This window comes from Mobula hypostoma, chromosome 2 (assembly GCF_963921235.1).
Source record: "Mobula hypostoma chromosome 2, sMobHyp1.1, whole genome shotgun sequence".
NCBI lineage: Eukaryota > Metazoa > Chordata > Chondrichthyes > Myliobatiformes > Myliobatidae > Mobula > Mobula hypostoma.
In genome coordinates, this window is record NC_086098.1 from 152,354,049 (window position 1) to 152,378,502 (window position 24,454).

Below are 24,454 nucleotides of genomic sequence, written 5' to 3' on the forward strand. Positions count from 1 at the left end.
CAAACTGTGTGTCTGACTGAGGGGATGATACAGACCATGTGTCTGAAAGGGGTGACGATGCAGACCCTGTGTCTGACTGGGGTGAGGATACAGACCGTGTGCCTGACTGGGGTGACGATACAGACCGTGTATCTGACTGTTGCAATGATACAGACCGTGTGTCTGACTGGGGTGACGATACAGACCGTGTATCTGACTGGTGCAATGATACAGACCGTGTGTCTGACTGGGGCGACGATACAGACCGTGTGTCTGACTGCGGTGAGGATACAGACCGTGTGTCTGACTGGGGTGACGACGCAGACAGTGTGTCTGACTGGGGTGACGATACAGACCGCGTGTCTGACTGAGGTGACGACGCAGTCCGTGTGTCTGACTAGGGTGACGACGCAGACCGTGTGTCTGACTGGGGTGATGATACAGAATGTGTGTCTGACTGGGGTGACGATAAAAAACTGTGTGTCTGACTGAGGGGATGATACAGACCATGTGTCTGAAAGGGGTGACGATGCAGACCCTGTGTCTGACTGGGGTGAGGATACAGACCGTGTGCCTGACTGGGGTGACGATACAGACCGTGTATCTGACTGTTGCAATGATACAGACCGTGTGTCTGACTGGGGTGACGATACAGACCGTGTATCTGACTGGTGCAATGATACAGACCGTGTGTCTGACTGGGGCGACGATACAGACCGTGTGTTTGACTGGGGTGAGGATACAGACCGTGTGTCTGACTGGGGTGACGACGCAGACCGTGTGTCTGACTGGGGTGACGATACAGACCACGTGTCTGACTGAGGTGACGACGCAGTCCGTGTGTCTGACTAGGGTGACGACGCAGACCGTGTGTCTGACTGTGGTGATGATACAGACCGTGTGTCTGACTGGGGTGACGATGCAGACCATGTGTCTGACTGGGGTGAGGATACAGACCGTGTGTCTGGATTGGGTGACGATACAGACCGTGTGTCTGACTGGGGTGAGGATACAGACCGTGTGTCTGACTGGGGCGATGATACAGACCGTCTGTCTGACTGGGGTGACGATATAGACTGTGTACCTGAATGGGGCGATGATACAGACCGTGTGTCTGACTGGGGCGACGATACAGACCGTGTGTCTGACTGCGGTGACGACACAGACCACGTGTCTGACAGGGCGATGATACAGACCGTGTGTCTGACTGGGGTGAGGATACAAACCGTGTGTCTGACTGGTGTGATGATACAGACCGTGTGTCTGACTGGGGTGTGGATACAGACCGTCTGTTTGACTGGGGTGAAAATACAGACCATGTATCTGACTGGGGTGACGATACAGACCGTGAATCTGACTGGGGCGATGATACAGACCGTGTGTCTGGATTGGGTGACGATACAGACCATGTGTCTGACTGGAGTGAGGATACAGACTGTGTGTCTGACTGGGGCGACGATACAGACCGTGTGTCTGACAGGGGTGATGAACCAGACCGTGTGTCTGACTGGGGTGACGACACAGACCGTGTGACTGACTGGGGTGATGACACAGACCGTGTGTCTTACTGGGGTGACGATGCAGACCGTGTGTCTGACTGGGGCGAGGGTACAGACCGTGTGTCTGTCTGGGTTGATGACGCATACCCTGTTTCTGACCGGGGTGACGACGCAGACCCTGTGTCTGACCGGGTTGACGACGCACATCGTGTGTCTGACCGGGTTGACGACGCAGACCGTGTGTCTGACTGGGGTGATGACGAAGACCGTGTGTTTGACTGGGGGGAGGATACAGACCGTGTGTCTGACTGGGGCGACGATACAGACCGTGTGTCTGACTGGAGCGAGGATACAGACCGTGTGTCTGACTGGGGCGACGATACAGACCGTGTGTCTGACTGGAGCGAGGATACAGACCGTGTGTCTGACTGGGGTGATGATACAGAATGTGTGTCTGACTGGGGTGACGATACAAACTGTGTGTCTGACTGAGGGGATGATACAGACCATGTGTCTGAAAGGGGTGACGATGCAGACCCTGTGTCTGACTGGGGTGAGGATACAGACCGTGTGCCTGACTGGGGTGACGATACAGACCGTGTATCTGACTGGTGCAATGATACAGACCGTGTGTCTGACTGGGGTGACGATACAGACAGTGTATCTGACTGGTGCAATGATACAGACCGTGTGTCTGACTGGGGCGACGATACAGACCGTGTGTCTGACTGGGGTGAGGATACAGACCGTGTGTCTGACTGGGGTGACGACGCAGACCGTGTGTCTGACTGGGGTGACGACACAGACTGTGTATCTGACTGGGGCGACGATACAGACCGCGTGTCTGACTGAGGTGACGACGCAGTCCGTGTGTCTGACTAGGGTGACGACGCAGACCGTGTGTCTGACTGGGGTGATGATACAGACCGTGTGTCTGACTGGGGTGACGCTGCAGACCATGAGTCTGACTGGGGTGAGGATACAGACCGTGTGTCTGGATTGGGCGACGATACAGACCGTGTGTCTGACTGCGGTGACGACACAGACCACGTGTCTGACAGGGCGATGATACAGACCGTGTGTCTGACTGGGGTGAGGATACAAACCGTGTGTCTGACTGGTGTGATGATACAGACCGTGTGTCTGACTGGGGTGTGGATACAGACCGTCTGTTTGACTGGGGTGACGATACAGACCATGTATCTGACTGGGGTGACGATACAGACCGTGAATCTGACTGGGGCGATGATACAGACCGTGTGTCTGGATTGGGTGACGATACAGACCATGTGTCTGACTGGAGTGAGGATACAGACTGTGTGTCTGACTGGGGCGACGATACAGACCGTGTGTCTGACAGGGGTGATGAACCAGACCGTGTGTCTGACTGGGGTGACGACACAGACCGTGTGACTGACTGGGGTGATGACACAGACCGTGTGTCTTACTGGGGTGACGATGCAGACCGTGTGTCTGACTGGGGCGAGGGTACAGACCGTGTGTCTGTCTGGGTTGATGACGCACACCCTGTTTCTGACCGGGGTGACGACGCAGACCCTGTGTCTGACCGGGTTGACGACGCACATCGTGTGTCTGACCGGGTTGACGACGCAGACCGTGTGTCTGACTGGGGTGATGACGAAGACCGTGTGTTTGACTGGGGGGAGGATACAGACCGTGTGTCTGACTGGGGCGACGATACAGACCGTGTGTCTGACTGGAGCGAGGATACAGACCGTGTGTCTGACTGGGGCGACGATGCAGACCGTGTGTCTGACTGGAGCGAGGATACAGACCGTGTGTCTGACTGGGGTGATGATACAGAATGTGTGTCTGACTGGGGTGACGACGCAGACCGTGTGTCTGACTGGGGTGACGACACAGACTGTGTATCTGACTGGGGCGACGATACAGACCGTGTGTCTGGTTTGGGTGACGATACAGACCGTGTGTCTGACTGGGGTGAGGATACAGACCGTGTGTCTGACTGCGTATACAGACCGTCTGACTGAGGTGACGACGCAGTCCGTGTGTCTGACTAGGGTGACGACGCAGACCGTGTGTCTGACTGGGGTGATGATACAGACCGTGTGTCTGACTGGGGTGACGCTGCAGACCATGTGTCTGACTGGGGTGAGGATACAGACCGTGTGTCAACTGGGGTGTGGATACAGACCGTCTGTTTGACTGGGGTGACGATACAGACCATGTATCTGACTGGGGTGACGATACAGACCGTGAATCTGACTGGGGCGATGATACAGACCGTGTGTCTGGATTGGGTGACGATACAGACCATGTGTCTGACTGGAGTGTGGATACAGACTGTGTGTCTGACTGGGGCGACGATACAGACCGTGTGTCTGACAGGGGTGATGAACCAGACCGTGTGTCTGACTGGGGTGACGACACAGACCGTGTGACTGACTGGGGTGATGACACAGACCGTGTGTCTGGTTTGGGTGACGATACAGACCGTGTGTCTGACTGGGGTGAGGATACAGACCGTGTGTCTGACTGAGGCGATTATACAGACCGTCTGTCTGACTGGGGTGACGATATAGACTGTGCACCTGAATGGGGCGATGATACAGACCGTGTGTCTGACTGCGGTGACGACACAGACCATGTGTCTGACAGGGCGATGATACAGACCGTGTGTCTGACTGGGGTGAGGATACAAACCGTGTGTCTGACTGGTGTGATGATACAGACCGTGTGTCTGACTGGGGTGTGGATACAGACCGTCTGTTTGACTGGGGTGACGATACAGACCATGTATCTGACTGGGGTGACGATACAGACCGTGAATCTGACTGGGGCGATGATACAGACCGTGTGTCTGGATTGGGTGACGATACAGACCATGTGTCTGACTGGAGTGTGGATACAGACTGTGTGTCTGACTGGGGCGACGATACAGACCGTGTGTCTGACAGGGGTGATGAACGAGACCGTGTGTCTGACTGGGGTGACGACACAGACCGTGTGACTGACTGGGGTGATGACACAGACCGTGTGTCTTACTGGGGTGACGATGCAGACCGTGTGTCTGACTGGGGCGAGGGTACAGACCGTGTGTCTGTCTGGGTTGATGACGCACACCCTGTTTCTGACCGGGGTGACGACGCAGACCCTGTGTCTGACCGGGTTGACGACGCACATCGTGTGTCTGACCGGGTTGACGACGCAGACCGTGTGTCTGACTGGGGTGACGATGAAGACCGTGTGTTTGACTGGGGGGAGGATACAGACCGTGTGTCTGACTGGGGCGACGATACAGACCGTGTGTCTGACTGGAGCGAGGATACAGACCGTGTGTCTGACTGGGGTGATGATACAGAATGTGTGTCTGACTGGGGTGACGATACAAACTGTGTGTCTGACTGAGGGGATGATACAGACCGTGTGTCTGAAAGGGGTGACGATGCAGACCCTGTGTCTGACTGGGGTGAGGATACAGACCGTGTGCCTGACTGGGGTGACGATACAGACCGTGTATCTGACTGTTGCAATGATACAGACCGTGTGTCTGACTGGAGCAAGGATACAGACCGTGTGTCTGACTGGGGTGATGATACAGAATGTGTGTCTGACTGGGGTGACGATACAAACTGTGTGTCTGACTGAGGGGATGATACAGACCATGTGTCTGAAAGGGGTGACGATGCAGACCCTGTGTCTGACTGGGGTGAGGATACAGACCGTGTGCCTGACTGGGGTGACGATACAGACCGTGTATCTGACTGGTGCAATGATACAGACCGTGTGTCTGACTGGGGCGACGATACAGACCGTGTGTCTGACTGCGGTGACGACACAGACCATGTGTCTGACAGGGCGATGATACAGACCGTGTGTCTGACTGGGGTGAGGATACAAACCGTGTGTCTGACTGGTGTGATGATACAGACCGTGTGTCTGACTGGGGTGTGGATACAGACCGTCTGTTTGACTGGGGTGACGATACAGACCATGTATCTGACTGGGGTGACGATACAGACCGTGAATCTGACTGGGGCGATGATACAGACCGTGTGTCTGGATTGGGTGACGATACAGACCATGTGTCTGACTGGAGTGAGGATACAGACTGTGTGTCTGACTGGGGCGACGATACAGACCGTGTGTCTGACAGGGGTGATGAACCAGACTGTGTGTCTGACTGGGGCGAGGGTACAGACCGTGTGTCTGTCTGGGTTGATGACGCACACCCTGTTTCTGACCGGGGTGACGACGCAGACCCTGTGTCTGACCGGGTTGACGACGCACACCGTGTGTCTGACCGGGGTGACGACGCAGACCGTGTGTCTGACTGGGGTGACGATACAGACCGTGTGTTTGACTGGGGGGAGGATACAGACCGTGTGTCTGACTGTGGCGACGATACAGACCGTGTGTCTGACTGGAGCGAGGATACAGACCGTGTGTCTGACTGGGGTGATGATACAGAATGTGTGTCTGACTGGGGTGACGATACAAACTGTGTGTCTGACTGAGGGGATGATACAGACCATGTGTCTGAAAGGGGTGACGATGCAGACCCTGTGTCTGACTGGGGTGAGGATACAGACCGTGTGCCTGACTGGGGTGACGATACAGACCGTGTATCTGACTGGTGCAATGATACAGACCGTGTGTCTGACTGGGGTGACGATACAGACCGTGTATCTGACTGGTGCAATGATACAGACCGTGTGTCTGACTGGGGCGACGATACAGACCGTGTGTCTGAGTGGGGTGAGGATACAGACCGTGTGTCTGACTGGGGTGACGACGCAGACCGTGTGTCTGACTGGGGTGACGACACAGACTGTGTATCTGACTGGGGCGACGATACAGACCGCGTGTCTGACTGAGGTGACGACGCAGACCGTGTGTCTGACTGCGGTGACGACACAGACCATGTGTCTGACAGGGCGATGATACAGACCGTGTGTCTGACTGGGGTGAGGATACAAACCGTGTGTCTGACTGGTGTGATGATACAGACCGTGTGTCTGACTGGGGTGTGGATACAGACCGTCTGTTTGACTGGGGTGACGATACAGACCATGTATCTGACTGGGGTGACGATACAGACCGTGAATCTGACTGGGGCGATGATACAGACCGTGTGTCTGGATTGGGTGACGATACAGACCATGTGTCTGACTGGAGTGAGGATACAGACTGTGTGTCTGACTGGGGCGACGATACAGACCGTGTGTCTGACAGGGGTGATGAACCAGACCGTGTGTCTGACTGGGGTGACGACACAGACCGTGTGACTGACTGTGGTGATGACACAGACCGTGTGTCTTACTGGGGTGACGATGCAGACCGTGTGTCTGACTGGGGCGAGGGTACAGACCGTGTGTCTGTCTGGGTTGATGACGCACACCCTGTTTCTGACCGGGGTGACGACGCAGACCCTGTGTCTGACCGGGTTGATGACGCACAACGTGTGTCTGACCGGGTTGACGACGCAGACCGTGTGTTTGACTGGGGGGAGGATACAGACCGTGTGTCTGACTGGGGCGACGATACAGACCGTGTGTCTGACTGGAGCGAGGATACAGACCGTGTGTCTGACTGGGGTGATGATACAGAATGTGTGTCTGACTGGGGTGACGATACAAACTGTGTGTCTGACTGAGGGGATGATACAGACCATGTGTCTGAAAGGGGTGACGATGCAGACCCTGTGTCTGCCTGGGGTGAGGATACAGACCGTGTGCCTGACTGGGGTAACGATACAGACCGTGTATCTGACTGTTGCAATGATACAGACCGTGTGTCTGACTGGGGTGACGATACAGACCGTGTATCTGACTGGTGCAATGATACAAACCGTGTGTCTGACTGGGGCGACGATACAGACCGTGTGTCTGACTGGGGTGAGGAGACAGACCGTGTGTCTGACTGGGGTGACGACGCAGACCGTGTGTCTGACTGGGGTGACGATACAGACCGCGTGTCTGACTGAGGTGACGACGCAGTCCGTGTGTCTGACTAGGGTGACGACGCAGACCGTGTGTCTGACTGGGGTGATGATACAGACCGTGTGTCTGACTGGGGTGACGATGCAGACCATGTGTCTGACTGGGGTGAGGATACAGACCGTGTGTCTGACTGGGGCGACGATACAGACCGTGTGTCTGACTGCGGTGATGACACAGACCATGTGTCTGACAGGGCGATGATACAGACCGTGTGTCTGACTGGGGTGAGGATACAAACCGTGTGTCTGACTGGTGTGATGATACAGACCGTGTGTCTGACTGGGGTGTGGATACAGACCGTCTGTTTGACTGGTGTGACGATACAGACCATGTATCTGACTGGGGTGACGATACAGACCGTGAATCTGACTGGGGGGATGATACAGACCGTGTGTCTGGATTGGGTGACGATACAGACCATGTGTCTGACTGGAGTGAGGATACAGACTGTGTGTCTGACTGAGGCGACGATACAGACCGTGTGTCTGACAGGGGTGATGAACCAGACCGTGTGTCTGACTGGGGTGACGACACAGACCGTGTGACTGACTGGGGTGATGACACAGACCGTGTGTCTTACTGGGGTGACGATGCAGACCGTGTGTCTGACTGGGGCGAGGGTACAGACCGTGTGTCTGTCTGGGTTGATGACGCACACCCTGTTTCTGACCGGGGTGACGACGCAGACCCTGTGTCTGACCGGGTTGACGACGCACACCGTGTGTCTGACCGGGTTGACGACGCAGACTGTGTGTCTGACTGGGGTTACGATGAAGACCGTGTGTTTGACTGGGGGGAGGATACAGACCGTGTGTCTGACTGGGGCGACGATACAGACCGTGTGTCTGACTGGGGTGATGATACAGAATGTGTTTCTGACTGGGGTGACGATACAAACTGTGTGTCTGACTGAGGGGATGATACAGACCATGTGTCTGAAAGGGGTGACGATGCAGACCCTGTGTCTGACTGGGGTGAGGATACAGACCGTGTGCCTGACTGGGGTGACGATACAGACCGTGTATCTGACTGGTGCAATGATACAGACCGTGTGTCTGACTGGGGTGACGATACAGACCGTGTATCTGACTGGTGCAATGATACAGACCGTGTGTCTGACTGGGGCGACGATACAGACCGTGTGTCTGACTGCGGTGACGACACAGACCATGTGTCTGACAGGGCGATGATACAGACCGTGTGTCTGACTGGGGTGAGGATACAGACCGTGTGTCTGACTGGGGTGTGGATACAGACCGTCTGTTTGACTGGGGTGACGATACAGACCATCTATCTGACTGGGGTGACGATACAGACCGTGAATCTGACTGGTGCGATGATACATACCGTGTGTCTGGATTGGGTGACGATACAGACCATGTGTCTGACTGGAGTGAGGATACAGACTGTGTGTCTGACTGGGGCGACGATACAGACCGTGTGTCTGACAGGGGTGATGAACCAGACCGTGTGTCTGACTGGGGTGACGACACAGACCGTGTGACTGACTGGGGTGATGACACAGACCGTGTGTCTTACTGGGGTGACGATGCAGACCGTGTGTCTGACTGGGGCGAGGGTACAGACCGTGTGTCTGTCTGGGTTGATGACGCACACCCTGTTTCTGACCGGGGTGACGACGCAGACCCTGTGTCTGACCGGGTTGACGACCACACCGTGTGTCTGACCGGGTTGACGACGCAGACCGTGTGTCTGACTGGGGTGACGACGAAGACCGTGTGTTTGACTGGGGGGAGGATACAGACCGTGTGTCTGACTGGGGCGACGATACAGACCGTGTGTCTGACTGGAGCGAGGATACAGACCATGTGTCTGACTGGGGTGATGATACAGAATGTGTGTCTGACTGGGGTGACGATACAAACTGTGTGTCTGACTGAGGGGATGATACAGACCATGTGTCTGAAAGGGGTGACGATGCAGACCCTGTGTCTGACTGGGGTGAGGATACAGACCGTGTGCCTGACTGGGGTGACGATACAGACCGTGTATCTGACTGGTGCAATGATACAGACCGTGTGTCTGTCTGGGGCGACGATACAGACCGTGTGTCTGACTGGGGTGAGGATACAGACCGTGTGTCTGACTGGGGTGACGACGCAGACCGTGTGTCTGACTGGGGTGACGACACAGACTGTGTATCTGACTGGGGCGACGATACAGACCGCGTGTCTGACTGAGGTGACGACGCAGTCCGTGTGTCTGACTAGGGTGACGACGCAGACCGTGTGTCTGACTGGGGTGATGATACAGACCGTGTGTCTGACTGGGGTGACGATGCAGACCATGTGTCTGACTGGGGTGACGATACAGACCGTGTGTCTGACTGGGGTGACGATGCAGACTGTGTGTCTGACTGGGGTGAGGATACAGTCCGTGTGTCTGACTGGGGTGACGATACAGACCGTGTGTCTGATTAGGGTGACGACGCATACCGTGTGTCTGACTAGGGTGACGATACAAACTGCAGATCTAACAAAGCAGTGATCATACCGCACTTGTGGTATATTGCGAACAATTCCGGGCCCCTTATCTAACAAAGGACGTGCTGGAGTTTGAGAAGGTCTAGAAGAGGTTCACAAAATGATCCCAAGAGTGAAAGGGCTAAGGTATGAGGAACAATTGATAGCTCTGGTCCTGTACTCACCGGAGTTTTGAAAAATAAGGGATTACTCACTGAAACCTATCTAACATTGAAAGGCTTAGATAGAGTGGATGTGCCCAGGATTGTGGGGGAGTCTACTACCAGAGGGCACAGCCTCAAAATAGAAGTTCGACCCTTTAGAACAGAGAGGAGGAGGAATTTTTTTTGTTAGAATGTGGTCAATCTGTGAAATTCATTGTCACATTCAGCTATGTAAGCCAAGTCATGGGTATATTTAAAGCGGAGATTGTTTTTTTGATTAGTAAGGGTGTCAAAGATTACAGGGCGAAGGTAGGGAGAATGGAGTTGAGAGGGATAATGAATCAGCCATAATGGAATGGCAGACCAGATTCGATGGGCTGAATGGCCTAATTCTGCTCCTTATGTTTATGGTCTTATGGTCTAAAGCTTTGATGAGGACATGTAGTTTGAAACTGAACCGAAGGTCAATAGAACACTGCAGTGTGCAGTATCTGGTTTAATGTGAATGAAAAGGCATTGAAGAAAATGGAACTAGGACTTCAGGGATCATTTCAAACCCTTCCCAAGTTACAAAGGGCATTGCCTATTGTATATTAATCGATACCCATTATACTTGCTTGATACGTCACTGCAATTAAACCAAACATTCCGCATTTCCCCTGTTAACATCGAGTACATCGAGAATAAACAGCCAAGGGTGAACCTGTCCAACCACGGAGAATTGGCCAATACAGTACTTACCCCCGTTACAGAAGCAGTAACATGAGACTAATAACACCAGGGCAGGGGGGGAAAATGGAACTGAATGATAATTCGCTAACGAAGGTAAAAGTAATTAAAAATAATTCTGAAAGAACACAAGATTATTATTAGGAAAGTAACTGTAATTATTGTCATTAAATTATGTGTAGATTTGTTGGATAACTCTCTCAAGTCTCCAGACAAAGTTCATCAGCACATTTGATCTTCAGCCAGATGTAATATAAATGATTTAAACACTGCTGTTCCTGCACCCTGAATGCAGATGAGACTTCACACGTAGTCAGTTAACCACAACGCAATTGCTTCCATTCATAATAAGAGATTTAGCATCAATTAACAGTTAATTAACGTTCTAGTGTTTTGAAATAACTTTCAATTTTTCTGCAGTTTAATGAGACTTTCATACTCAGATCGAGCAAAGGAAAATACAAAATGGGAGCTGGAGGGGGCTATTTGGCCCCTCGCGCTCACTGCACCATTCAGCAAGATCATGGCTGATCACATCAAACACCATTTCCCTGCCCTTTTCCCATTTACCTTAGAGTCACAGAATCATAAAGTCACAGCACAGAAACAGGCCCTTTGGCCCATCTAGTCCATACCAAACTATTATTCTGCCTAGTCTCATCAACTTGCACCTGGACCATACCCCTCCCATCCACGTACCTATCCAAACCTTCCTTAAATGTTGAAATCAAACTTCTATCCACCACTTCTGCTGGCAGCTTGTTCCACACTCACAAAGCTGGCCTCACCAGTGTCTTATACAAATTCAACATGATATCTCAACTACCTTGATTCCTTTATATATCCCTAAGTCTGTCTCGGAATGAAATAAATAACTAGCAATCCCGCTCAGGTAGACTATTTCAAAGAATCACGAGTTTCCGTTTGAAGATAACGAAATCTCTCCTCATTTACATTCCAAACAACTTTATTCAGGGGGTAGACTTTGTCGACCAAGTGGATTTGAGGGCAGGATGGACGCGAGTTGTGATGCACTAAAACTGAGAGTTCAACATGCAAAGCAGCAGCAAAGGATCAGAGAAAGATTTGGGGAGTGGTGTCAGTATCGGTCTGGGACTGCAGCGAAGAAAAATGTGGCTACACATTTGATTCATAGAGGAATAAAAAGGAAAGTTGTTCAGGCTGAGAACAAGTTCAACCAGATGGAGGAGAACGATGGGAGAGGGAAACCAGTTGAATCTATGTTTCAGGGAGAAATGGAGTACCCGATGGTCTTCCAGATGGAGAATTGAGATGTATAGGGCCTGGACATCCATGGTGAAGAGGAGGCAGTGACAGCCAGTGAATAGATCTGGCTGCCACTGGTCGCTTTATTTAGAAACCGTGACTACTAGTTTCCACTGTTTCAAATACACACACACACAAATTTTCCCCACACCTACCCCGTCAAACACCTAAGAACGTTGTACTCTCAGTGAAATTATCTAAGATCCACTGACTGGAGGCCTATATTATTCAATCATTCCTCGAATGGCAAACCTGTTATTTTACCATGTTACGGATGCTTTACAAATGCACATTGCTTTTGTTGTTTGCACCAGAACTCCCTGACTGACAGCATGCTCATTTACCACCCTGTCAGGGCTCTGCCTCCTGCGATAGAGTCACCAGGCAGGCTGAGGAATCTCATTTCATAAAATGCAAATTTATGAAATTTTGTTTAATAAAGCATGCACCTCTTTAGTAAAGAGGGGAATATCTGACCATAATCTTCTGAATGTCAAAGGAACTAGTTCCTGGAGATCAAGTAAAACTTTGCAAATCAAAAATTAGTCCAAGGTACAGTTGATACAGCTGCTGCTTCTCAGCTCCAGAGACCTGGGTTTGGCCCTGACCTCAGTTACCCGATGCAGAGAGACAGCACATTCCAAAATGACCACATGGGCTTCTCCAAGTGCTCCAGGTTCCTTCCCTGGACATACAAATTGCTCGGTTAATTGTCCCCCATGAGTACACAAGTGGCAGAATCTGAGGGAAGTTGAGGAGAAGTTAAGAATTGGGATTAAATAGAGATGGGTGGTTGGAGTTAGCTGGCTGAAGTGGGCTTCCGTATTGCATGACATTGTGTGTATTTTGTTACAGAGCATCCTCATGGATGCAAAGTGGGACACTGTTTATTACAACAAAAAAAGACATAGCTCCATAAATTAAAGATAGCTCCAAATCCAACGGTTATGGCATGGATGACACATTGAGGAATTATTGTAATTCAAACAGTTACATTCAGTTACAGTGGCACCCAGTGAAGATCAGATGATCGTCTAGGAACTGGATAGGTACTAGAAACGTGGGCTTCAGGATAGATGGATGCCCTTACATCGGGCCAGAATAGACTCAGTGTTCCTACTAACATCCATCGGTCCTTTTCTCTCTTCAGTGCTTGAAGGATGAAACACTCACGGGAGTGCTGCCACAAAGAAGCAGCAGTCATCATCAAGGACCCCTCTCTTCTCATTACTGCCATTGGCAGGAGATACAGGAGCCTCAGGTCCCACGCCACCAGGTTCAGGAACAGTTATTACCCTGCAACCATCAGGACCCCACCAGGTTTAGGAACAGTTATTACCCTACAACCATCAGGCTCCTGAATCAGTGTGGATAACTTCCCCCACCATGACTCTGAGCTGATCCCACAACTTACAGACTCACTTTCAAAGACTGTGCAAAGTTAAAGTTCAAAGTGAATTTATTACCAAAGTACGTACTGTATATATCACCATATACGACTGAGATTTGTTTTCTTTAGACATTCACAGCAGAACAACGAAATACAATAGTAACAATGAAAAACTACACACAAGCAGAGACTGACAAACAACCAATGGTCAAAAGGAGACAAACTGCACGAATACAAATAAATAAATAAATAATACTGAGAACGTGAGCTGTTGAGTCCTTGAAAGTAAGTCCAGTGGGATCACTGCAAATTTGACGTGAATGATGTTATAAATTATATTCTCAGTATTATTCGTTTTTTAAAATTTATACAATATGTCTTCTTTTGCACATTGGTTGCTTGTCAGTCTTTGTTTAGGTATAGATTTTCATAAAATGTATTCTGTTTATTTATTTTCAAGTAATTGCCTGCAACCAAATTGTAATATATACTTACTTTGATAATAAATTTACTTTGACTTTGAAATAGTGAGGCTAAAGTGTTTGTTTAATTTGGTTTGGGTAGTTCTTTCCTTTATTTTCTGATACTTGGGTTTAGTTGAAGGAAAATCAGGTTCTGAGCTGCTCTGTTGTTTGATTGAAAATCACAAAAAAAAAAATCTGCAAATACTGTGGAGCTGAAAAGATGATGGAAATACTCAGCAGGTCAGGCAGCAGCTGTGGAGAGATGCTGTTAAAACCTCTGGTCACAAAGTCTTCATCAGAACTGAGAAAGAGGAGGTTTGGATAGGACAACGGGAATATTTCTAACAGAATGAACTGTTGGCCCAGCTCTGAGGGAAGATCTTTGACCTGAAATGGTAAGACTGCTTCTTTTTCCACAGATGCTGGCTGACCTGTTGAGTGTTTCCAGCATATTTGGCTTTCCTATTGACCCCACGGCATGTACCATGTTTTCCATTAAAGCTTGATTGCCTTTGTGAAACAGCACAGGAAGACTCCATTTCTTTCCAGGATACCTGTGATTGTAGTTTGAAACAACAGCTGTTGTAGGCAGAATCTCAGAAGGTGACAAAGAGGCATCCAAGAGTGAGAAAGATTGGCTGGTTGAGAGATGTCACAACAACAAACTTGCCGTCGACGTCAGTAAATCAAAGAAATCGATGGCGGACTTCAGGAAGGGAAAGACAAGGGACCACACGTCAGTCCTCATTGAGGAGACAGCTGTGGAAAGGGAGAGCAGTTTCAAGTTGCTGGATGTCAATATCTCTGAAGATCTCTCCTGGGCCTAATATATTGATGCAATTATGAAGAAGTCATGACAACAGCTATAATTCATTAGGAGATGAGGAGATCTGTTATGTCAGAATCAGAATCAGAATCAGGTTTATTATCACCTGCATGTGTCATGAAATTTGTTAACTTAGCAGCAGCAGTTCAATGCAATACATAATAAGGAAGAAAAAAAAGTAAATTAATTAGAGTCTATGTATATTGAATAGATTAAAAATGGTGCAAAAAACAGAAATACTGCATATTAAAAAAAATGAGGTAGTGTCCAAGGGTTCAAAGTCCATTTAGGAATCAGATGGCAGAGGGGAAGAAGCTGTTCCTGAATCACTGAGTGTGTGCCTTCAGGCTTCTGTACCTCCTACCTGATGGTAACAGTGAGAAAAGGGCATGCCCTGGGTGCTGGGGGTCCTTAATAATGGACACTGCCTTTCTGAGACACCGCTCCTTGAAGATGTTCTGGTTACTTTGTAGACTAAGCACCCAAGATGGAACCACTAAATTTACGACCCTCTGCAGCTTCTTCATCAGAGGTTCTGGCAAATTTCTACAGGATTACTGTGGAGAGAGCAACCTAACTGGTCACATCACCATTTGCTATGGAGGCACCAATGCACAACATCACTCAAAACTGCTGAGGGTTATAAACTCAGCCAACTCCACCATGGGCAACAGCCTCCCCAATGTCCGGGACATCTTCAAAAGGTGAAGCCTCCAAAATGTGGCATCCATCATTAAGGAATCTCACCATCCAGGACATGTCCTTTTCTCATTACTACCATCAGGGAGGAGGCACAGGAGCATAAAGAGACACACTCAATACTTTAGAGTCAGATTCTTCCCCTCCACCATCAGATGGTCCATGAACTCATGAACATTTCATTGCCACTTTTGTTCTCATTTTGCACATTACACTGGGAGGAAATGGCATCAGGGAACAACGCGACCAACGGCGATGTCCTTCAGACAGTTCACAAAAGTTCCTCCTTTACTTCTTTCAAATATGATTCTGCTACTGAGCTTTTACCAGCAACTGGAACCTATGATTTACATTTTGATGGTGTGTTTTCAGGCAGATTGAGCGATCTGGCGCCTTGCCGTCTCTGAGGGAGTTTGGTGAGGTTTCAAGCCGAGAGTGTGGGCTAGAGGCCAAGAATACCAGAGATGGGCTGCAAGCCCATTATTGACTCCATTTCTCGCTGATTAAAACGTTGAGCAAGATCAGAAAGCGAGCGAGTTTTCAGCGCCGTTTCCTGCATTTGACCAGTCTCTCTCTCTCTCTCTGTCCCTCTTGCTCACTACTACCAGAGGAAGGTACCTGTGTTTTACTGGTCTCTCTCTCTCGCTCTTGCTTGCTGCTCCCAGAGGAAGTTGCCTGTGTTTGACTAGTCTCTCTCTCTCCTTCTCACTCACTGCTCCCATAGGACAGTGCCAGCGTTTGACCGGTCTCTCTTTCCATCTAGCTCAATGTTGCCGGAGTCTTGGTTCTTGGGCAAGGTTTAATCAATGTGGTTTGTGGATTGGACTCTGCAATTCATATTATACGTGTTTCTGGTTTCTGGTTACTCCTTTTTTATTGTTATCTTGTGTGACTTTAATTAGTGGCCTGTAGCCAATCAACGATATATTAAACTGAACTGAACTGAAGTAAACATTCCTAGAATGTTTCAATGACTCTGTGGTTCGATATTTTATATTCTGTGTTTTTTGCTCAGGTTTTGTCATTTGACTGACTTGTTCTTTTTTTGTGTTTTGGGTGCTGGATGTTTTCTTTGAAAGGGCCCATTTTTTTCGTCGTTTTGTGGCTGTCTGTGGGAAGACAAATCTCAGGGTTGTATACTGCATACACACTTTGATAATAAAAGTACTTTAAACTTTATATTCTATATTTCTTATTATAACTTATAGTGTTTATAATGTAATGCACTGTACTGCTGTGCAAAAACAAATTTACCGACATATATCAGTGATAATAAATGTGATTCTGAGCAAACAGCAAAACATGGTCCATTTTGCAAACACCAGCAAAAGGAACTCATCACCAAAACTACTGCAAAGTGTTTCGGTAATTATTGATCCAGCAATGAAAGGGGGAGGGGTGATTATGTACAGTACAGCAGACTGAATTTTGTAAATCAGATCTTCTCAATCATCCCATTCCCGGGTCTTTAGGCATGATTGACAGGTTATTGCCCAACCAGCTCTGTTCCACCTAAAGACAAGAGAAGTCGCTCTGCGCAGTGTTTGATTGAGAAGTTGGTGTATATGTGTGAGAACGTTTCACACTGCAGTGCTATGGAGGGAATGGACTGTGAACATGCTGAACAACTGTTACTGGGCTTACAGCGTCTGGCGGAGTCATTGGTCAGCTCCAGTCGGTAGACGGACAGCCGGTTTGGGCCTCCGCACGTGCTGCTCTTTTCCCCCTTACACTCCATGTTGCACTCGGACTCAGTGGTGTTCTGGGTTTGGATTCTGTGTCCACAGTAACATTCAGCTCCGAACTCCAGGCCCGCGTACTGATAGCCCCTGCAGATACAAATGAGAGAGGCTGTTAACACGGTGGTGCAACCCCGCTGCTCCATCCTCCTGGGTTCAGGTCTGACCTCAGCCGCTGTTTGTGTGGAGTTTGCATGTTCTCCCAGTGACCATGTGGATTCCTATACAGGTGGTTTGGTAGCGGAGTGGTCAGTGTAACACTGTACAGAGTCGGCAATTGGGGTTCAATTCTGCTGTGATCCGTGAGGTGTGTGTATGCTCTCTCCGGGTGCTCTGATTTCCTCCCATGTTCCACAGACATACGGGTTAGGGTTAGTGAGCTGTGGCGTGCAGTGTTGGCAACAGAGGCATGTTTCGACTTGCAGCACATCCTCAGACTGTGCTGGTCATTGATGCAAACGACGCTTTTCGCTCTGTGTTTCAATGTTTCAATCTACATGTCACAAATGAAACTGATCTTTTATCTTTAATCTTGCCCTTGGTTGCTCTGGTTTCATCCCACATCCCAAGGACACGTGGGCGGGTGTGTTAATTGGCCTAAGTTGCCTCTAGTGTGTAGGTGAGCGGTAGAATCCGGGCAAAATTCATGGAATATACAGAGAATAAAGTGGGATTAATGTAGGGTTAACATAAATGGTCAGCATAGACTCAATGGGCCGAAGGGCCTGTTTTTGTGCTGTATCTCTCGATCACTCTATCACATCAGCAGCAGGGCAACAGAATGGCACACAAGGAAAAGATCATTTCAAAATGGACAAACTTCACAGTTTAGGAATCTAATTAACTGGTAAATTAGTTTGTTATTGTCACATGTACCAAAATACAGTAGTAAACTTAATTTTGCACAGCTTCCAAACAGATAATTTCAGAACATAAGTCTATTGGGTAGTACAAGTGAGAAGCAACAACAGGATGCAGAATAGAGTGATACAGTTACGGAGAAAGTGCAGTGCAGGCTGACAGTGAGATGCAAGGGTCATGACCGAGGTAGCTTGTAGGATCAAGGGCTCATCTTTAAATATAACAGCTGTGATCAAGGACCTGATAACAGGGGGCAGAGGCTGTCCTGGAGACTGATGCTGGGGCTGTGGAATTGCTGTGAGTCCTGAGGGATAATCTTTCCTTCCAGAGGGTGGTGGGTATTGTAATGAGCTGCCAGAGGAAGTGGTTGAAGCACGTACAGTGGTAGCATTCCAGAAGCACTTGGATAGAAACCTGTAGAGGTGGGGCTTCATCGGGATATGGGGCGAGCTGGAAGGTCACCGTGGTCAGCATGGACTCATTGGGCTGAAGGGCCTGTATTCGTGCTGTACTGCTCTGTGACTCTGGGGACCCCAGCCCCGGAGATTTTCCTGTTCTTGGTGGTCACACAGCTTCATATGTCACTGGTCCTTCATTCTCATTGGATCTAAAAGCTGGAATTTCTTCCTCATTGGTACCGTGGAGGTACAGTCATTGGAAGGGCTGCACTTGTTCAAGAAGACACTTTCTCAAGGGCAATTTGGATGGACAATAGGGGCCTGTCTTTCCAGCCACATCCATGTCCTTGGCCCCTTATCATCCTTCTATCTTGCTCTTGGTTTTTGTCTGTTTCTAATTAAGTTCCAATGAAACTGGTGAAGCAGAGCATAAACAAATTGTCGTTGTCTCCTTAGAGTTAAATACCTTCATGCATTATTATGTCCTTATTACAGGGATGAGCATGAATGAAAGAGAATGATAAATGGAATTCCAAGACCTTTCCTTTCAGCACAGTTCTCCTGGCAACAAAATGGGGTTATCTTTCGGGTGAGAAGGGAAAGATTTAAAAGGAACCTGAGGGGTAATTTTTCACGCATGGGAAGGTGTGAATGGGAAGAGCTGCCAGGGGAAGTGGTTGAGGCAGGAACAGTAGCAGTGTTTAAGAAACAATTGGATTGGGACATGGAGAGGTGGGGCTGAGAGGGAGACGGGCCGAATGCAGGAAATTGGGATGAGCCGGACGTCACCAGGGTCAGCATGGACTCACTGGGCCGAATGATCTGTACTGCTCTATGACTCTGAGAATACCAGCCCCGGAGATTTTCCTGCCCTCGTTCACCACCCTCATACACAGTAAATGGAATTCCATGACCCTACCTTTCAGCACAGTTGTCCTGGCAACGAAATATGGTCATCTTTCTGTAGTCAAAGAACGCTGTTCCCCTTAATGCCCTCTGCTTGTTGCTGTCGAGATAACAGCCGATATATCTTGCTAGGATGGAGAGAGAGAAAGAAAGTAAACAAATTGTCACACAATACCAATAATTAAAACTTGAAGATGCAGTGTGCAGGTTCATCGTAAGACCATAAGACATTGGAGCAGGATTAGGCCATTTGGCCCATTGAATCTATTCTATCATTCCATCACGTCTGATTTATTATCCGTCTTAACCCTATACTCCTGTCTTCTCCCCATAACCTTTGACAGCCTTACGAATAAAGAACCTATCAATTTCTGCCTTAAGTACGCCCAATGACTTGGCCTCCCCAGCCGTTTGTGGCAATGAATTCCACAGAGTCACCACCCTCTGGCTAAAGAAATTCCTCATCTCTGTTCTAAATGGACGTCCCTCTATTCTGAGGCTGTGCCCTCTGGTCCTAGACACCCACTATAGTAAACATCCTCTCCACAAGCACTCTGCCCTGGCCTTTCAATATTCGATAGGCTTCAGTGAGATCCCCTCCCTCACACGACCGAGATTTGCCCTGGGGCGAAAGAATTCCCACCGTTGTTTCATGATAAAATTTCTCCTGTTTCACAACATGTCAGTTACAGGTGATCAACGGTGCTGCAAATTGGAACATGGACATCTTTCTTGTAGTGCATGGACAGACTGTGAAAATCGCAGGGAGCATGCATTTCTGAAATTTTAATGGGGGCTGTGTTGTCATTCAGGATGTCAGGAACTGTATTGACATAAAGACAAAGAGCTGGTCCCTGTTGGGTTCCATGGTGTCTTGTTCTCCCAAACAGTCCTGGAGTCTCCAGGCCTGGATGTCCAAGACTACACTGGGAGAGTGGTGTTGGGGAAGTTGAAAGAAGGTAATGGGACAGAACTTCTGCTGACTGAGCTCACTAGTTGCCTGTCCACGGACCACACTGTCTCTTCAGTGTGACCCAGGTGTGGTATTCTGCTGGAAAACCAGACTTCAGCTGATTGGCCAGGCTAGTGAGGGGCTGAAAGCTCACAGAGGATAAAAGGGAATGCAGAGATGAGGTTACAATCGGACCAGCCGAAGTCTTGTTGAACGTCGGAGCTGTCTGGTGGGCTTGTGTGGCCACCTCCTGCTCCTACTTCATACGCTTGAATGTTCTTGTCCTAAATTTCAGTGGCACCATATGTTTCAGAGCATGGGAACTTGCCCTTCAGCCCATCTGGTCTATGCTAACTAAGCTGTGTTTGACTCATATCCCTTTCAAACCTCTCCTATCAATACATCTGTCCAAAAATCTTTTAAATGTTGTGAATGGATCTGCATCAACCACTTCCTCTGGCAGCTCATTCCTTATACAGACCACCCTCTGGATAAATGAAAAAGGTGCTCTTCAGGTTCAGTCAAATATCGCCCCTCTCATTACAAACTTATGCCCTAAAAAACCTAAGGGCCTTCATCTTGTCTATGCTCCACTGGCTTTTAAGCACCTTTATAGAATCACAACTCACTCTCCCATGCTCCAGTGAATAGTGTCAGCCTCTCAAACTCACTCAGCCCCGGAGTCTCGGCAGCATTCCTGTAAATAATTTCTTCACGCTTCCCAGCTTCATGGCATCTTCCCTACGGTAGGGTGATCAAAACTGAACGCAGTTCTCCAAATAGAGCCTCAGCAAGGTCTTGTTACAGCAGAACCTCCCAACCTCTGTGCTCATCTCCCTGAGTGATTAAGGTCAGTGTGCCAAAAGTCTTCTTCACCACCTTGCCTACCCAGGACACCTATTTCAGGAAGGATTATCCTTCCAAGCTTGAAGCAAGGCAACTTGGATAAGACTTGTAATGTTTGCTGATTCTTGTAAATATCCCTCATCAGGAGGAAGGAAATAGAAAAGGAATCAGTGCTGAACTGAAACAATACAATCAGTGGAAAGTGTTAACCCTTCCTCCCAGTACAGGCTAGTTCCTATTCCCCCTCATCACCAGTTCCCTTCCTCGCTTCCAGTTTTGAGAATCCCAACTACATTTGTGCAAAGCAACTGGCCAGCACTCTATGAAGGACCCTGATAGTGAGTTTAGTTAGTGTAGTCAAACAGAATCTTTTCCACAGGATAGAAATGTTAAGTAGTCATAGAGTGTTACAGACAGAAACAGGCCCTTCAGCCCAGCTGGTCCATACTGACCGCAGCATCCTCTCTGCCCACATTCAGCCCATCACCAGCCCAGCCTCCCCCCCCACCAATCCAAGTGCTTGTTAAATATCTTTTTCCCAGATCAGTTCTTTGTCATTGCTTTTGAATAGCTTTTCAAAAATCTGATTATATTTCTTTATTTATCTGCAAGTAAATCAATCTCAAGATAGAATGTGGTAACATATATGTACTTTGATAATAAATTTGATTTTACCTTTGAGCTGGCAAGACTCTCTCTGTTTGCAGACGGACATTGTCTGGCAGTTTTGTGGTTGAGAATAATAAATTTAGGATGGAGATGATGAGGAACTGCTTTTCCCAGAGAGTGGTGAATCAGTGGAATTCTCTGCCCAATGAAGCAGTGGAAGCTATCTCAGTAAATATCCCTAAGACCAGGTTTGGACAGACTTTTGCATATTAGGGGAATTAAAGGTTGTGGGCAAAAGGCAGGTAGGTGGAGGTGAGTCCATGGCCAGATCAGCCACGATCTTAATGAATGACAGAGTAGGCTCTGATGGGCCAGATGTCTTATTTCTTATGTTAATTTGTTAGCTGAATATTTCCTTCTTCTTGCATTCTGTGAAATATCTAGTGGAGATCATTGGAACCACACTATTATTAAAACACAACAGAAAGTAGAAATGGTAGACAATAAGAAAAGGCTTGGTGTCTAACTCAGAAAAATGCAACATCCTTAAGGGAATCTAGTAGCAGGTACAGCAACTCGATGATAAGAACCCAGAAGACTAATCACTTCTTTAAATTATCTCCCAAAATATATCATGTCATTTCCCTGCACAGAGTTCTAGAAATCCCATGAAATTCAATGATAACTAAAGCAGAAAAAGACTGCACATCAATATTTTAAAAGGATTGTGTTGTTAACTCAGACTGAGTTAGTCCTGGATTTTGGGGCTTTAGATATATAGACCTCTGACGGATGATAAATTAAGTTTCACTGAATCTCAGGGAATTCTTCAATGAATATTAAACATAGGAAACTGGAATTCTTCCAAAAGGCACCGAGTAATTACAGCAAATACTCTTGTGTCACACAGTGACCTATTTATCAGAAGTGCTTGTATAAACAACCTGATGCTAATTTGGTTTTAAAGCTAACTTCACAGAGTCATGATTTGTGAGGCTAGAGGGCATCTTATTCATAAATTAAAGATTAAAATCGTGAAATTTGCTGACAAATGGAGAAGATTAGCAGATTAACAACTTGTTCAAACACGCTGACAGGATGGCTTTTGTTTTAATTTCCTTTTTAATCGTAGAGCAGCTTAGATCAAATTGCTGGCCACGTTGAGTAAATGAAGTTGGCATTATTGGGTTTGCGAGCCCCATGCGCTCCAGGTGGAAAGGGATTGAAGAATTTGACAGCTTCCAAGTAATGGTTACAAATGGCCCATGCAAAATTCCTGTACAGTTTTGGTTCCTTTAGTTAACAACAAATATACTCACCTTACAGAATGGGAGAATAGACCACTGATTAATGTAAGACACAAACCTCTCAACTTTAGAAAACCTTGATGAGATATATAGAATTCTTAACAGTGTTTATCAGTGTAGATATTGGGTGCCTCTCCTGCAAGAGTCAGAGAGTCATAGAGCACTCTAACACAGAAACAGGCCCTTTGGCCCATCTAGTCTGTGCAAACTGTTATTCTGCATAGTCCCAGCTGAATGAAAGCTCTAGTACAAATTCAAAACTAGCCCCAGTCAACCTGCACCTGGACCATAGTCCCTCATACAACTCAACCAAGTACTTAGGGTATAGTTTTAGTGTAAATTGTGGAACTTCTGGGAATGATGTGAGACGGATTCTTTTCTCACTCAGAAGTTTGGGAATCCTTGGTATTCTCCATGTAGGATGGCCATGGATATTTACTGATTTATATTAATTAGGGAAGCTCGGGATACAGAGGGCACATTGAATGGAACTTAAAATAGGAGAGAAGGCTTTAGTAAATGAGTGAGTAGGTGCCTATTCCCCACTCTTCTTCCCACAGAGGATGTGATGAAATTTAAACCTGTGCAGACTGACTTTCTCTCCATGCCTCTTTGACGAAAAGCAACATCCCCATCAAGTCCTGAGAACCAGGGCTGCGGAAAGCAGAGGTGGAACATTCACTCAAAAGAGTAAAGGACCTGTTTCCTATTATAATTAGTGCTTCCATGTCAATTCATTTCAAAATCCTAAACCTCTCAAATTATTCACCCCTGAAGATCATGCATGCCTAGTCTAGATAATCTAACCCCAGGAGCTGTAGTGAGCTCGGGTGAAATGGTTTTGCCCTCCTAAGACTGATAACTCTTTGGAAGATGTAGTGAGTGCCCTGTGTACAAAGTTTCCAATGGGGTCCAACCAGGAACAATGAGCTTGGCCAAAAGATTTCTAAATCCTCCCTTTTTATGTTCTGCCATTCCAGTTATAAAGTGTAGTATCTCAGAAATATTTTTGATAACGTTTTTAATTTTTAAAATTAACTTTATTCATAATAGTACATTGAGGAAATTTATCAGTACTCATCTTTTCCTATAGTCATTGAACATCAGAGGAAAATCAAAGAACAGTACAACATAGAATAGACATTTGGCACGTGATATTGTACCCACCTTTTAACCCACTCCAAGATCAATCTAACACTTCCCTCCCGCATAGCCCTACGTTTTACTATTACCCATTTGCCTATCTCAGAGTTTCTCAAATGTCTTCAATGTATCTGCTGCTATCACCACCCTGGCAGTTTGTTGCACATACCCACCACTCTGAGTAAAAGC

General features: G+C 48.0%; 1 protein-coding gene across 1 annotated transcript in view; it reads right to left on the bottom strand.

Moving 5' to 3' along the window:
* LOC134342576 (sialate:O-sulfotransferase 2-like) overlaps positions 1 to 24,454 on the bottom strand; it is a 281,185-nt gene that overhangs the window by 128,604 nt on the left and 128,127 nt on the right. The window contains exons 2-3 of the mRNA XM_063040886.1: positions 19,422 to 19,536; positions 17,149 to 17,333 (exon numbers count right to left, since the gene is read on the bottom strand). Of these exons, the coding sequence (XP_062896956.1) occupies positions 17,149 to 17,333; positions 19,422 to 19,536 (300 nt within the window). The remainder of the gene's footprint in view (positions 1 to 17,148; positions 17,334 to 19,421; positions 19,537 to 24,454) is intronic.